This window comes from Planococcus citri, chromosome 5, assembly GCF_950023065.1.
Source record: "Planococcus citri chromosome 5, ihPlaCitr1.1, whole genome shotgun sequence".
NCBI lineage: Eukaryota > Metazoa > Arthropoda > Insecta > Hemiptera > Pseudococcidae > Planococcus > Planococcus citri.
Window position 1 is genome coordinate 68254565 of NC_088681.1, and position 14946 is coordinate 68269510.

A 14946-nucleotide genomic window follows, 5' to 3' on the forward strand; every position below is an offset into this window, starting at 1 on the left:
CAAAACGCTGTTCAAATCCTATCTGAATATCAACCAAGACTGCGGCCCTACCACTGACAACCTGCACCCAACCTCTGACACCACTGAGTGGGATTCTACCATCTACGATATACGGCTCTTGAACACAGATGACGTTGGCATGTACGAGCTCAGCTGTCTTAAACATAGTGTCATTACCTTTGACAGAGTGATTCGTGTTGATTTGCAAAATACGCAGAGCATCAGTACCAATAACCTGGACTGACTACCCATAATTGATGTTAGACTGCACATTTATAATATGTTTCCTAAATAACGGACAGCAAGCAGCATGAGTATCGTGATCGATCGGCAAAAGACCTAAAGTATAGTTCTTGGTTGTTCTGTTGTATTCTGAACAGTTCCAACAAATTCCTGGCCTTGGCGCGAGCTTTGGAAACTTACAGAACTTGGCACGATGACCGATCCTTAGACAGTTGGTACACTTCTGTAATGGAATGTTGTCTGCTACTCTGCAATTCTTCCAGCTCAACAACAGATACCCTGCAGAAGTAAGCTGCTGCCACGCCGAAGGTTCCAGCTCAACAAACACCATCTTCTCATTAGCATTGACCTTTTTGTAGTTAGCTTCAGAAATGCGAATCGCCCTAGTACCAGTCTCCTGATAAATAGCCTCTGCTACCATTTCCTCTGTAACGTCCAGTGTGACTCCATGGATAACGATCTGAGGTTTAATCTTATCTCTAATGCTTGCAACCAAGCTCTCACCATTCAAGTTCTCCACCAATTTCTGGGCATCACTCTGAGATGACACTTGAATCTCAACCGCACCCCCTTTCAACACTCGGACATTTTTCGCACCGGTAGACGCACAGTCTGGAAACTGTGACCGAATATCTGCAATCACATTTACAGTTGACCCATCGCTCTTTGGTTTTACCGTTACCTTAGTACTTGGAGGGGGGAGTGGAGGGAAAGCACCAAACGCTGCAGCTCCTGCATAAGACGTGGGTTGGATGGACCCGTAGGAAGTATCAGCATAAGGATTAGACCGTGGTCCTTGAGCATTTTGGTAACCAGGAGGTTGAGATCTCTGGGCAGTACTCTGTGGGGGGACCTGTTGCGACATCGTAGCTTGTCCTTTTGGATTGATAATTCCTACCTTAACCAAAGTAGACGTTACTATTTTCTCAACACTAGCAGCATCGACTCCTTTACAGCACGACTCAGAGCCCTTTTTGCGCTTCTTTTTAGCTCTACGACCTTTCTCCCAACTAACACAGTTGGCCTCAAGGTTGGCCACCTTCTCCTGCAGGGCCTTGTACCCATCATAAAGTGAACTGAAACAAGACGCCATGCCATCCAGAGCTCCAGTGAGCACAGAGACAAAATCCTCCAACCCCAGTACACCCTTTAACGCTTCACTACACCCATCCTTGATACTAGCAATTTCTTGTTCATGCTTGTCTTTAATTTCATCTGCATTCAAATTCAGCACTGATGTCATGTTCATAGATAGCTCTGGAGAAGACGTTACCCTCGGTCTTTTCTTTGTCCTTACCCTATTCAACTGCCTTAAGTCTCTGCCAGAGCTGGATGAGCCACCTGCTTTGGACAAGTCTGAAGAACTCTCCTCACTAGATGACGCATCAGCCTCCACTTCAGACAACTCAAGCTCAGAGGGGGAGTTATAATGATTATTCGGAGTAGACCCTGAGGGTGCACATTTTTTCGGAGTATTCACAGAAGAACTCTCCATTACAACAAATGTATCATTAATTATGTTTCCATATTGAACCACAGAGCCCACTGTCCTAAAGGTAGAGCATCCAGGGGGGAGACCAGATGGGGAAGGAGAACCATCCACCATTTTCATCTCAACCTCATTCTCTCCACACTCCACTTCAGTGTCCTGACTACGTACAAAGTTTTTTGCCTCAATGAGCAGAGGCCCATGCCCCTTGTTGAACCTAAGGTACACTAAGTCATCTTTCTTTTCATCATACTCCACTACAAGAGGAGAGAAATGGCCTCCATAATTTCTGCCATATAACAGCGCCTTGCCCAGCCGCCGAACTTCATCAGCACATCCAGGAAGGAAGCTATTTAGCCTGTCTTTAGGAACTGCCAACGACAAAGACGATGCGTACAGATGTGGAGTAGTATACAACTCGACAAACTTCCCACCTGGTCTATTCCCATACCTAAAAGAGTCACCACCATGAGTTATCTCACAGCAACTAGCTCCTTCAGGAAACCATAAATTTTTCTTTTTAGTACTAAAGGCGACGACCTTGATACCTGCCACCTCAGTCGGAAGTGATATCGGGCCTTCCTCCTTAACCTGGCTAGTTTCAGCATTCCCATTATCTCCCTCCATTTCACTGACCAACTTTTTGACAGAGGTCTCCTTGGTAGAACTAGACAGAGCAACCGAGCCCTTCTTTTCTGGCGACCTTGATAACTTATTTGCGCTCTCAAACACAGCAGACTCTTCTACATTTGTTAACTTGTCATTATCAGCTCCAACATCTTTCAGATTTGCCAAAATGGCACCAGCAACAGCTTCGTCAAAGAATACTGATTCCAGTTCCCTGTTCAGAGCAGTTTTCAAAGAGGAGTTGTAACTAACAAAAGTTCGACAGATTTTCCCCTGCTTTAATACATCATACAGCAGTGTCTTAAGGCTTCGAGCTCCATGTACTTCCTTTGCCTCGCGCGCCAGTGTTATCAACCGCTTCTCCCCAACTGGTAAACTAGCAATATCTAATTTTACAGCCTTAGCTATGTTCATTCGTTTTCTAACTTTTTCTTCCACTTTCTTCCCCTCACTTATCACTTTTAACAACCCTTTGTATCTGTCATCCTCATATCTAAAAGGAAGCATACCCTTTTCTACATACTCAACTAAAGATAAGGAGTCAGCCCCCTGGGGGCCAGACTCAACCGACGCACCACTGGGATCAGGCATGGTGATAGGTAATACCTTCCACACCAAGAGACCACAGCAACAACTAATATGTCAGCTTTTTACAGCAAAAATAACTAAAATTAGATGTAAAAGGTAATTACAAAGTAAATACCAAGTAAAATACTCTATCTAATTCCTCTAACCACCACCAGACAGAAGTTTTGACACAAAAATTTAAAAAGTTTTCTAAAAAAGTAATTCCGGTATTTACCTTAACAAAAATTTAAAAAGTTGTCTAAAAACGTAATTTCCGGTAATTACTGTAAGTTTATAGTTCTCTTACCCACCACCTAGAGTGCACTTCAGTGCCTCCAGATGGTAAACAAATTTCCTGAAGATTCTGGATTACACCAGTTTAGCTCCAGGGACATCTAAATCATCCAATATATGCAAAAGCACAACACAACAAACAAAACAAGCCATCATACATGGCAATGTACCAATAACTCACTGAAATATCTCTGAAAGAGCAACTTTTCCAAGTTACTCTTATCAGTAGATCACTACACTAACTAAAATAAGTTCTACAGCACCAATTTAGCTACTTTAAAGTTTAAAGATCATCTTCACGACATCCTGAAGACGTTTTTCACTATAAAAAACACCACAAAGGCCCTTAGGGGGCACCACCATTGAAATAAAAATGACTCTTAAGGAGTAAACTAGATCCACTTATTATAGCCACATCTTTTCACTCTGGATGCTGATGAAGAAAAAACGGATACACTAGCACCCAAATAATAGGAATTGACACAATAAATACATCAATTTGCAAAGACACCATAATTATCAGTGAAATAAAATCACCACATCATTCACCTCCATGAAATTACATAGAGATGCCGCTTATAACAATTTCAGGAAAAATGCATGCCTTTGATATTAAAACGAAAAAGTCCGACTCCGAATAAAGTTTCCAATGCGATGCCGAGAAAAGCTGAAGTTATGCCTGTATCTCTTGTTCATGCTAATATTCCTGAAAATTTGGCGAAAAATCCGATCGAAATTGAAATTACAACAACAAAAGAAATCCCTATTCAATCCGCTTGTAACTATCCTGAAAATTTCGCCTCTAATTCTCTCACTCCAGATTGTCAAACTGAAATTCAAAAAATCGACGAAGCTACTCAGACTGAAATTTTTGATTCAATCAAATGTAATCATCCATCAACAACCAATCAAATTACATTGCAAGCAAAAAACTCTCAACAAATTCATATTCTAAATCAAGGATTACTACGATATAAAAAAACGAATTTGCAACTGAAAAAAAAACTTTCAGCCATGAAAAAGAGAAATAAATTTTTGGAAAAAATTTACAGAGTTTGTGAACAGTTGAAAACTCTTATCCCAGTTTTTGCGATGTGCTTTGAATTTTGCTTGCATGAAAAACGGGTGCGCCAGTATTCAGTTGAAGCAAAGAGATTTGCATTGACTTTGCACTATTACTCTGCCAAAGCATACAATTATGCACGTGAAAAATTTTTGAAATGCCTGCCTCATACGCGAATGATAACAAGATGGTATTGTAAAGTGGATGGAAATCCAGGATTTACAAAAGAATCTTTTGATATTTTAAGAAATATGTCGAATGGTTCTTCTTCACCTGTAATCTGTACTTTGATGCTTGATGAAATTGCGATACGAAAACATGTTGAGTGGAATGGGTCAAAAGTATTTGGATATACCGATTTTGGAAACGAAATAGAGATGGAAAATGATGAAAAAAAAGAAGCCACCCAAGCATTAGTATTTTTAGTAGTTGCTCTGAATGCTTCATGGAAACTGCCTGTAGGCTATTTTTTGGCAAATGGTATATCTGCCAAAAAAAAAACTTCGCTCGTGCAATCTTGTCTTGGTTTGTTACATGATGCCGGAGTCCGTGTCATAGCAATTACATTCGATGGCGCATCTTCAAATATTAAAATGGCCAAAAACTTGGGGTGCAACTTTGAGCCAGAATCTCTGACTCCTTACTTCGAGTATCCTGAATCTAAGAAAAAAATATATATATTCTGGGATGCTTGCCATATGATTAAATTGATTCGGAATACTTTGGGCGATATGGGCATAATTTATGGTGCAGAAAAAGAACGGATTTGCTGGGAATACATCAAAAATTTGAATAATTTGCAAGAGACTGAAGGTTTGCGGATTGGAAACCGTATAACTAAACGATACATTCAGTATTTCAAGCAAAAAATGAAAGTTGCATTAGCTGTTCAAGTCTTCAGTCAATCAGTTGCCGATGCGATCACTTTCTGTAAATTTTATAAACTACCTGGCTTTAATGATAGTGAAGCAACTATAAAGTTCATAACAAACATCAACGACGCTTTCGATATATTAAATTCCAGAAATCTGAAACAGAGGAAGCTGATAAAGCCGTTGAACAAAAACAATTTTCAAATTATTAAATCAAAAATGGACTATTTGGAAACGTATTTAAGAAACTTACAAACAAGTGTTCAAGGAGGGTCGATTTTAAAATGTGCTAGATATACTGGATTCTTAGGTACTATCATCGATCTTATGAATTTTAAGAACATTTACATCGATCTAGTTCAGAATGAAAAAATCATGAATTTTATACCATCCTATAAATTTAGTCAAGACCATCTGGAGACCTTTTTTAGTACAATTCGAAGTCGTCTAGGATGTAATAACAACCCTACCTGTCGGCAGTTCATGGCTGCTTATAAGAAAATACTTGTTTATGTTGAATTGAGGCCTGATAGGAATGGCAACTGTATCCCTCAAGAGTATGTTCCAATTCTGAATTCTCCAATCGATCGCATCAATAGCTCATGTACTACTTCCAATTTGATAAAAGACACCGAGAATTCTAATTTGGATGATTCAACTTTAAATTCTAACCAAACCGATGAAAACATTTTTGAAAATTTTGATACTTATGCCCATAACTGTTGCATCGATTCTATTCCACTATCTACGTGTCGAAAGCAGATAATAACTTTCATAGCTGGTGAGTTAGAAATGACCCATTTTCAAAAATTCAATATTTATGTATCATACAAAATTTCTTATGCTTAAATTTTTATTTCCTTAGGATTTGTAGTTCACACATTGGAAAAAAAATCAAATGTTCAAAATGTCTTTTGGCTCTGAGAGCGGACCTTCAGTCGTCTCATATGTACGATCTCATAAAAATAAAAGACTATGGGAAGTTGATTTATCCAGCCGATGATGTTGTAAAAATTTGTATTCTGTGTGAACCATACTTGAAGGAAATTGAAAATGGCAAAAATATCGCATTCGTGACAAAACAAATGATTTTAAAAATAACAAACTGTGTCTCAACATCTCTATTAAACGAAAACATTTTTGAAAGTTTGAACGATCATATGCTGGATAGTGGAGATTTTATTGACAATCACGTGAATTTATTACTAAAGAGTATAATTGAAATTTATGTAAATATTAGACTACACCAGTTTTGTAAAATTAAATCCGACTACGATACTTATATCCGAAGTCAATTTAATAAATTAGTTATATTTAAAGGTCAGTAGGTAATTACGTAAAATATTTGACTCAATATAGAAGTGTATCTGTACGGAGTTTGTTTTCATAATTTTTTAAAACAAAAAATTCATCATTGTTTGAAAAAAAATTGAATAAATGATTCACAGGTGAGAAAACTATAAAAAAAAATGTGAAAACCTCGAAATCTTGATCGCGCGCTTGAAATTTGAAAAAGCGCGCGTATCATAACGACGACGAAAACGTTGGTTGGAGAGAGATAGCAATAGCTTCACTTTTTACAACATACAACGTCGCTTCCCTTTTAAGATTATAGTTCCATGGCTCAGGCGCATCTGCAATAAAATCTCCTGGTAAACCAAGTTCTGCGCCAAGTGTGAGCTGGGCTGGAGACACTTCATGTTCACTGTTGATCGTGGATTGCAAACCGAGTAGCACATCCATCCAGGCGGTAGTTTGATGCGCCATCACCGCAGCCTTGAGGGTTCTATGCCACCTTTCAACCTTTCCATTGGCCTGTGGGTGGTAGGCTGTAGTGCATATACGATTTGAGCCCAGAACCACGGACATTTTGGTAAATGGGTCCGATTCAAACTGGCGGCTTTGGTCAGTGGTGATGCTCGCTGGTACTCCGAATCTTGGAACCCACTCACGTGCAATCGATTCTCCAACAGCTTCTGCGGTGATTTGGCAGAGAGGATATGCCTCAGGCCAGAGTGATGTATGATTGATCACTATCAGGAGGTATTCTTTACCGCGAGAAGGAGGCAAAGGGCCGACAATATCCACATGTATATGGTTGAAATGAGGCCACTTCTCAAAATCGCCTAGTGGAGAACAAGTGTGTCGCAAAACTTTGGCTTTTTGGCAGGGAACGCATTCTTTTGCCCACTGCTGGCAGCATTTTTGCACACTAGGCTACACAAAGCGTGTACTGACGAGTTTAGCTGATATATTGGCACCAGGATGCGCTAAGTTGTGCACGCTGTTGAAAACTGCTCGCCTGAATTTCGCTGGAATGAGTGGTCGAGGTTCGGCTCCGGATGTGTCGCACAGGATCGTTGAGTTGCTTTCTGGCAGCTTCTTAGGCTGAATTTTCAGACTTGAATCGCTACTCAAGGTGAAATTCTGACAGGAAATCAGCTCCAATTATAGGCCTATCAACGTCAGCTACAATGAATGGCCAAATGAAGTCGCGAATCATTTACGAACGAATAGATTTATATAAGAGACTCATTCGCGAACAAATCGATTCATTTTTGGTGAATCATTCGCGTACAAATTGAATAATTGTTAGTCAATCATTCGCGAACGAATTTAATAATTTTTGGTGAGTCATTCACAAACGAATAGATTTATATAAGTGACTCGTTCGCAAACAAATCGATTCATTTGATTCATTTCTGGGAATGTGAAGAATCATTTACGAACGAATTGAATAATTTTTAGTGAATCATTCGCGAACGAATTGATTTTTTTTGGTTAATCATTCGCAAACGAATTGATTCATAAATTAATGAATTGATACTTTCACGAACAATTCACTGAAAAAATGAATCAATTTATCAGTAAACAATTCGTTAAAAGTCAGTAAAAGAGGAACTATTCTAAATCACAACCATTTGCAGTCTACATCTCAGGATATAAAGCTCTAAATTTTGTCATTGGAGAGTCAGCAATTAAAATAATGAGTCAATTACGCGAAAAGAAAACTGAAATTTGCACGTGTTTTAATCAGCATCATTTCATTTTTCATAAAAAAGAATCACAGAAACTGGAACGTCACCCCTCTGTTGACAATTTCGAACAAAATAGGCACAAATAAACGTGAAAGTCTTCGAAGAAAATTCAAAGTGGAATTCAGTATGGAGCTTTTTGATGGCGTTGTTTAATTATTGTGTATATGTGTATATTTACCTAAAAGTATACACGCGATTTTAGATTTTATAGTCTTCGTTGGTGGATTGAGTGGGGGAGGGGGGACGGGACCACGCAGATATCTTAAGACTTAAGTCGAATATAAGCAACGTCCAAGTACTTAAATCTACTCCTTTCGTCGTGTAGGTACCTTGCTAACTTTTTTCCCATGAAGTTGTAAAAACGTCTCATTTTTTCAACAAAAATTGATCAAAAGCATTACTTTTCCATAGAAAATAAAGTTTTCCTTCTTTCTAGAAACAGACTAAATTTTTCGCTGCTTACTGAATTGCTGATCATAAATTCTCAATTTTCAACTTGAAAACGCCAAGAATTGCAAAAAGAGAAATTCAAAAAGTCTCAATTTTTTCCAAAATAATGTGATTTATAGTGTCGGGTTCTTTCTTTTTTTTCAAAAAATGCCTAAAAAAAACTCGTCTCTTGTTAAATTTGTCGAAATCTCACTTTTTTTTGCCAGGAACTGCTAAACATTCTCACATTTGTGCCAAAAACTGTCGAAACAAAAAAGTACCTAGTCAATTTTTGCCAGTATTTGCCAAGAATTTACTAAACCTCTCGCTTTTTAGCTACAAAACTACTCTCGTTTTTTGCCATAAATTGACAAAAAAAATGAATGCGTATCATTTTTTTTGCCTGTGATTGCCAAAACTTCTGCTTTTCGCTAAAATTAGGTAGGTACCAAATTTTCAAAAATTGGCGAAAACTGCCTAAGGTCTCAGTTTCTTCAAAATTTGTCTAAAAGTCTTGATTTTTAGGCAGAAATTGCAAAAAATTATTACATTTACCCAATAATCGCCAAAGCTCTTGCTTTCTTCCAATGTTTTTTTTTTTTTTGAAATTTTCAAAAATTGACAAAAATTTTAATAATATTATGTTGCAAAAAATTCCAAAATTATCATGTTTTTTCAAAAATGGTTTGAAAATCTTGTTTTTTTTCATGTTTGAAAAAATTTTAAAAAAATTGTCAGTGATGCTTTTTGGCAAATATTTACAACGAAATTTAATTTCTTCTGCCAAGGGAGTTGATGTGTGTTATCCTAACTGGAAGAAAACTTATTGGATAGGACAGCACTAAATCCAAAGAACACGTATAAAATACAACACCAGTCAAAATTTCAGGTGCTGAAGCGCATTTTTTGATTTTTGGCAAATTTTTGAATATGATCAAATTTGAAAACCAAAACATTTTCCCTATTTTTCAAAAACTCGAATTTCCTACTGAAAATACCACTTCTCCAAAAAAAAAAAAAATACTTGAATAATTTCTATGTATAGCCTAAACAAGTGTATACTATGCATGGGCCAAAAATTGGGAAAAATTGAAATTTGAACCTAGAAAGCAGAATTTCGGAACATACTTTATATTTGACACCCAGATCGATCTAATTTTTCAACATTTATGCTGAGTGAGTCGAATAAATGAAAAATTCTACCGCAAAAATGTTCAATATGTATCTTGTAACGTAATTTGATAAAGCGCTTGTAATTGAAGATTGTACAGATAATTTTTGAAAAATTCGATCGCAAAAATATTCAACTTATTCAGTTAGGTACCTACCTAATTTGATTGAACGCTTCTAATTAGAAATTGTATACTGATAACTTTTGAAAAATTTGACTGTAGAAATATTAAATCTATTAAACGGTTTTAATAAATTGAAGACACGAGTAAAATAACTACATAGATGAGATAATGATATAAAAAGAAATACGCGGAAATCTGGTCGGAATTTATTAATATTGCTAGCCTAAAAAATTTTATGACGCAACATTTTCATATACTTATGTAAATTCACTTATATGTATATTTATCACTGAGCGAAATTAAACTTATATTCTGATAAGTGCTACGTATAAAAAGATGGTGCGTCGAGCCCGACTCCTAATTACTACTTAGCCTTCCGCCTTACAATTTGAATTTCAACTGAAAAACTTTTACGTTTGACATTACCCAAGTATAATTTTGCTCGCGTTTCTCTTTTTTGACCTATTCTTTATCAGTTTTATAGTATTTTAAAAAATATATTCACCGCAAAACGTTCTTTTTTAAAATTTTATCGCCAACATCAGCAGGTCAAATTGTTTATTTTTAAGTGATATTTAAGGGTGCGTTGTAGGCGCGATGGGTCTCGTGGTTTTTGCCATCATATTTACTGGTAAGTAGGTATTCATTATAGTTTCACAATAAAGCTTAATCCAAGCCATCATCGTATTTAGGAAAATTTCTCGCAGCTTATGTACCTAATATGTATGCTTATGCGGTAATTACTGAACTGGGGTCCAGAGAGTATTTATAGTAACCGACAATTACACGTAGGTAACAGCGAATTGAAATTCATCTAATGCAATTTTTTCATTTGGTTTGCAGTTATTTCTACTTACGAAAGGTCGTGGACAGAAGAAAGTAGTCTTGTAAGTACACTCCATAGCTATACTTAATACTTAATGAATATTATTACCGAGAGTTCCTGATCCTACCGAAGCTAAGATTATTGATCCTATGTAAATTTTTAAAGGAGTCGATTTTCAAGGAAGCCGATGAATTTGGGGAGGAAATACAACAGTTCCTCAAGTTCCCTGATGATAAACAAGTTAACATCCTTCTCAAAATGTATTTCGACCTGAAAATGACCAAACTTAAACTGGAAATGACCAAATCTGCCATCGCTGGAATGGTAACTATTTTTTTGTTTTTTTATTCATTTTTTTTCAATTAACTCTCTTTCTATCTTTTGAATTTTGGGGAGAATACTTATTGATTATTTTCGCTGAAGATATGAATTTTACACTAAATTAAAAAAAAAGTCGTAGCAGTCTGCCGCTACGTAAGAGCCAAATTTTTGTGCCAGAAACATTGAGGGCTCTTGAACGACTCGTACCCTCGCTTCGCACCCTCGCTTCGCTCATGTGCTTCGCCTGTACTTGGGGCCCTGAACCCCCCATGGGCTTTGCACAACTCTCTCCTTTCACTGTTTCCTTCTATGTAAGCGGGGGGGGGGGCGGAGTCCCCCTGCACCCCCTCCCTCGGGCTTCGCCCAACTCTCTTCTTCCCCCTTCAAAACATATAGTAAGTAACAGATCTTTTTTGACCATGAAACTGGTCAAATAAGGTTGGAAGGTTGAAACCGGCAAAAGGCACTTCGGGTACATCCTCCCATTGTACTGTGAAAATTTGGACCCTCTAGGTCTATTTGGAGGGGCTGTACGCTTTCCTAAACGTCAAAATTTTCAAGAAACACGTAAAATAGGGGGAAAATTCACTTTTTTGACCCTGGAGAAGTGTCAAATGGGGTTGGAAGGTTGAAACATGCAAAAGGCACTTCGGGTACATCTTTTCATTATACTGTAAAAATTTGAACGCTCTAGGTCAATTTGGAAAAGCTGTAGGTTTGGCTAAACGCCAAAAAACACGCAAATATCCACTTTTTTGATCCTGGAGAGGGGTCAAATGGGATTGGAAGGTTGAAACCTGCAAAAAGCACTCAACAGGCATCCTTTCATTGTATGCTGAAAATTTGGACCCCCTAGGTCGATTTTAGTGTTGAGGGGGTCAAGAATAGGGGTAAAATGTGGTTTTTCCCACTTTAAATGGGGTGGGGAACTGGGGATGACCTAGGAAGCTGAAATTTGGATATGTTGAAGATTATTGATCCTATATAAATTTTTAAAGGGTTCGATTTCAAAGAAACGCGAGAAAATTGAGGAGGAAATACAAAAGTTCCGCGACTTACATGACGATAAAAAAGTTAACAGCCTTCTCGAAATGCAATCCGACCCGGAAAATATCAAACTTGAACTGGAAATCGAGCGGAATAAGACCAAATCTGCCATCGCTGAAATGGTAACTATTTTTTTTGTTTTTTTTTTTTTCAATTGACTCTCTTTCTATCTTTTGAATTTTGGGGAAATTTTCAACTAGAAAGGCATACATTTTGGAATTACATTTTTAAGAAAAAAGTGATACCTATTTTAAATCTAAAAATTGATTATTTTTCGCTGAAGATATGAATTTCACACAAAATAAAAATATAAGCATTCATAAAATAGGACTAATAACTTTGACAGCAATCAGCTTCCAAAACAATTCAATAAAAGAATTCCAGAAATTTTTCCATCTACAATTTGAATCTTTGATCTTTAACAAAATGTGTCCAGTAAAAGTACAGATGATTTCACAATCCCCTGAAATTGAATTTGCACTTACCCTTTTCCTCAAATCTAAACAAACTGGTCATAAAATGCTACTTATCAACTGGTGTAATTAAATCTTGAATGTATAGGTATTATAGGTATGGTATAGGTATACAAAATGAAGCATAATGCGGCAAAATTGCATTGAATAAAAGTTGTGAATAATACCTTTCTTTTCAATATATACAAGATGAGTATTGGACTTGAGTTAAAAAGAGAAGGACATCTCAGAACTTGAACTTTGAGTGAAGAATCACTCAATATCGATAATTTTACATACCTTATTGTTAGAAAATAATTTTGAACTTCACCTTCACCGACCTACCTCAAATATTTTCAGGAAGAAGAACGCAATTTACGTAAAACGTTGCAATGCCTAATGGACTTTGCAGAGCTGATGGAAAGCTTCCTGGAATGGTGCTATCCTAACTGGGCTGGCGTTAGAAAACCGTATACTTATGGAAAAGACGTTTGGAAACACGTTCTCTACAACTTAGAAGATCCGCAAGTTCAACTCCTAAAAACTGAATTGAGAAAAGCATCTATATCGGAAGAAAGTTTTATCCGCGCTATGGACTCGTTTTTAAAATTAGGATTTCAGAATGCGCACTTTGTGATGAGACCCATCGAGCGCCAAGATGCTTACCCCGTATTTTTGAAATCCCTAAGCTCAGCTGGAAAAGTAGTGGTTCGGACAATATTGAGCTTTATGTTCCGATTCACAGATGATGATAAACTCATCTTATTGAAATATTCATCAGAAATGACAACCACAACTCCTAATCCGGAAGACATTGCTGCAGCCGAAAAAATGCGCCAGGATACTGAAGGTATACACGATTCTTTTAATCAATGACTGTGGGAATAAGTATCGATATTTAACTTATTGCTTTTGTTTTTGTTTCAGTACAGCGAAACGTTTACAGATTAATACATATACCAAACTTTAAGTTATCCTTACGCGATGAAGATTATTTAGAAAAAGTAAGTCATAATTCAAATTATGTTCCTACTTCTTTTTGAAAATTTTCCAATACTTATCCCCATTACAATTCAAATTCGTGTTTTAATTAATAGGATGTCAAAGACTTTGTCGAGAAACTCAATGGAAAAGGCGATTTCAACATACGAATGACTTGCGCGTTTATCGCCATGACTGAAGAAAAAAAGGGAGCATTTATTTTGTTCGACAGTTTTCACAGTGCATTAAAAATTTTCAATCACATTGTAAGTTGTTAGTTGTTAGTTTCAATAGATACACATTTCATACTTATCTGCAGATTACGTTTAAAAAGTGTTCAAAGGGTACCCCCATTAAGATGGGCTAAATGCCCTCAATCTCGGATTTTGATATACCTAACTGAAAATTTTGAAAAATTTCACGTTGCTAGACTCGTGTCTTCTGCATTGTAGGTACGAGTGACTCGCAAATTATTATTTTTCTATTTATCTTCCAGAAAGCCACCCCCCCAGAAGTCGGTCTTCATGTAGAAGAACTTGATGATATGAAACTTGTATCGGTGGAGAAGACTCCTATATTTGATGACGTCGCTGAATTGAAGATTACAGGCAAAGCAGTGACCGGTGGCCTCAACCCTTGGAACCAAGACGTAGCGATCAGTGAGGTGCTTATCTATTATATTCGCTCAATGATTTGCTTGAATTACTCATTTTGCATTACAGTATCAATTATTTTGCTCATTATTCAAGGTCAAAACAATTCTTAAAACCGAAATTGGACGCTGTTTGAAAATGACAGAAGGTGAATTTTCCGTGTTCTGTAGCTATAAAACATTTGAAAGTGTTCTCATTGCTTACCAGACAGTGGTAAGTACAAATTACATAGGGTCATTCCATGCCAAATCGGCGGATTTTTGCACGAGGGGTCTTCGATTTTTTTCAAATTCAGATCATGTGTAGAGGTCATCAAATAATGACGAATGACGCAAACCGGACATTTTTTCGATTTTTTTTACGGAACTGTGGCGCTTCAAAGTTCTGCAAAATGGCCGAAAATGGAAAATTTCAGTTGCAAATTGTTCCGGTTGTACGTGGTATAGAATTTTGAACTTTTTTTCAAATTGTAGTACTTTGAGAGGGTAATCGACGAATGATGTCAAAATCAGTGTTGCCACTTTCAAAAACCTAAAAAAATCGATTTAAAAACTTATAATTTAAATATAACCACGATGTCCACCAGTAAAAATTCTGAAAAAATTCTCAGTTTTAGTGCTTTTCAAGTAGAATAACATATCAAAAAATTGGAGGGGCCTTTTTTTTCATTTTCGAGAAAAAAAATTACAAGTTTTACAATTGTTGCTAAAGTACACTCAGAAACCTAAAAATTGAAAATTTTTGCATTT

At 36.8% G+C, this 14946-nt stretch overlaps 1 protein-coding gene across 20 annotated transcripts in view; it reads left to right on the forward strand.

The window, feature by feature from the left end:
* The window catches only part of LOC135848790 (uncharacterized), a 35419-nt gene that overhangs the window by 19727 nt on the left and 746 nt on the right, over positions 1–14946 (forward strand). For 15 of the 20 annotated variants that reach the window (XM_065368790.1, XM_065368793.1, XM_065368806.1 and 12 more), the window contains 8 exons: positions 10761–10804; positions 10909–11067; positions 12063–12233; positions 12924–13413; positions 13491–13567; positions 13661–13810; positions 14041–14208; positions 14267–14410. In XM_065368790.1, coding sequence (XP_065224862.1) covers positions 10761–10804; positions 10909–11067; positions 12063–12233; positions 12924–13413; positions 13491–13567; positions 13661–13810; positions 14041–14208; positions 14267–14410 — 1403 coding nt within the window. Of the gene's footprint in view, positions 1–10294; positions 10549–10760; positions 10805–10908; positions 11068–12062; positions 12234–12923; positions 13414–13490; positions 13568–13660; positions 13811–14040; positions 14209–14266; positions 14411–14946 lie in introns of those variants that run through there. The other 5 variants (XM_065368809.1, XM_065368796.1, XM_065368794.1 and 2 more) reach the window with 5 other exon arrangements.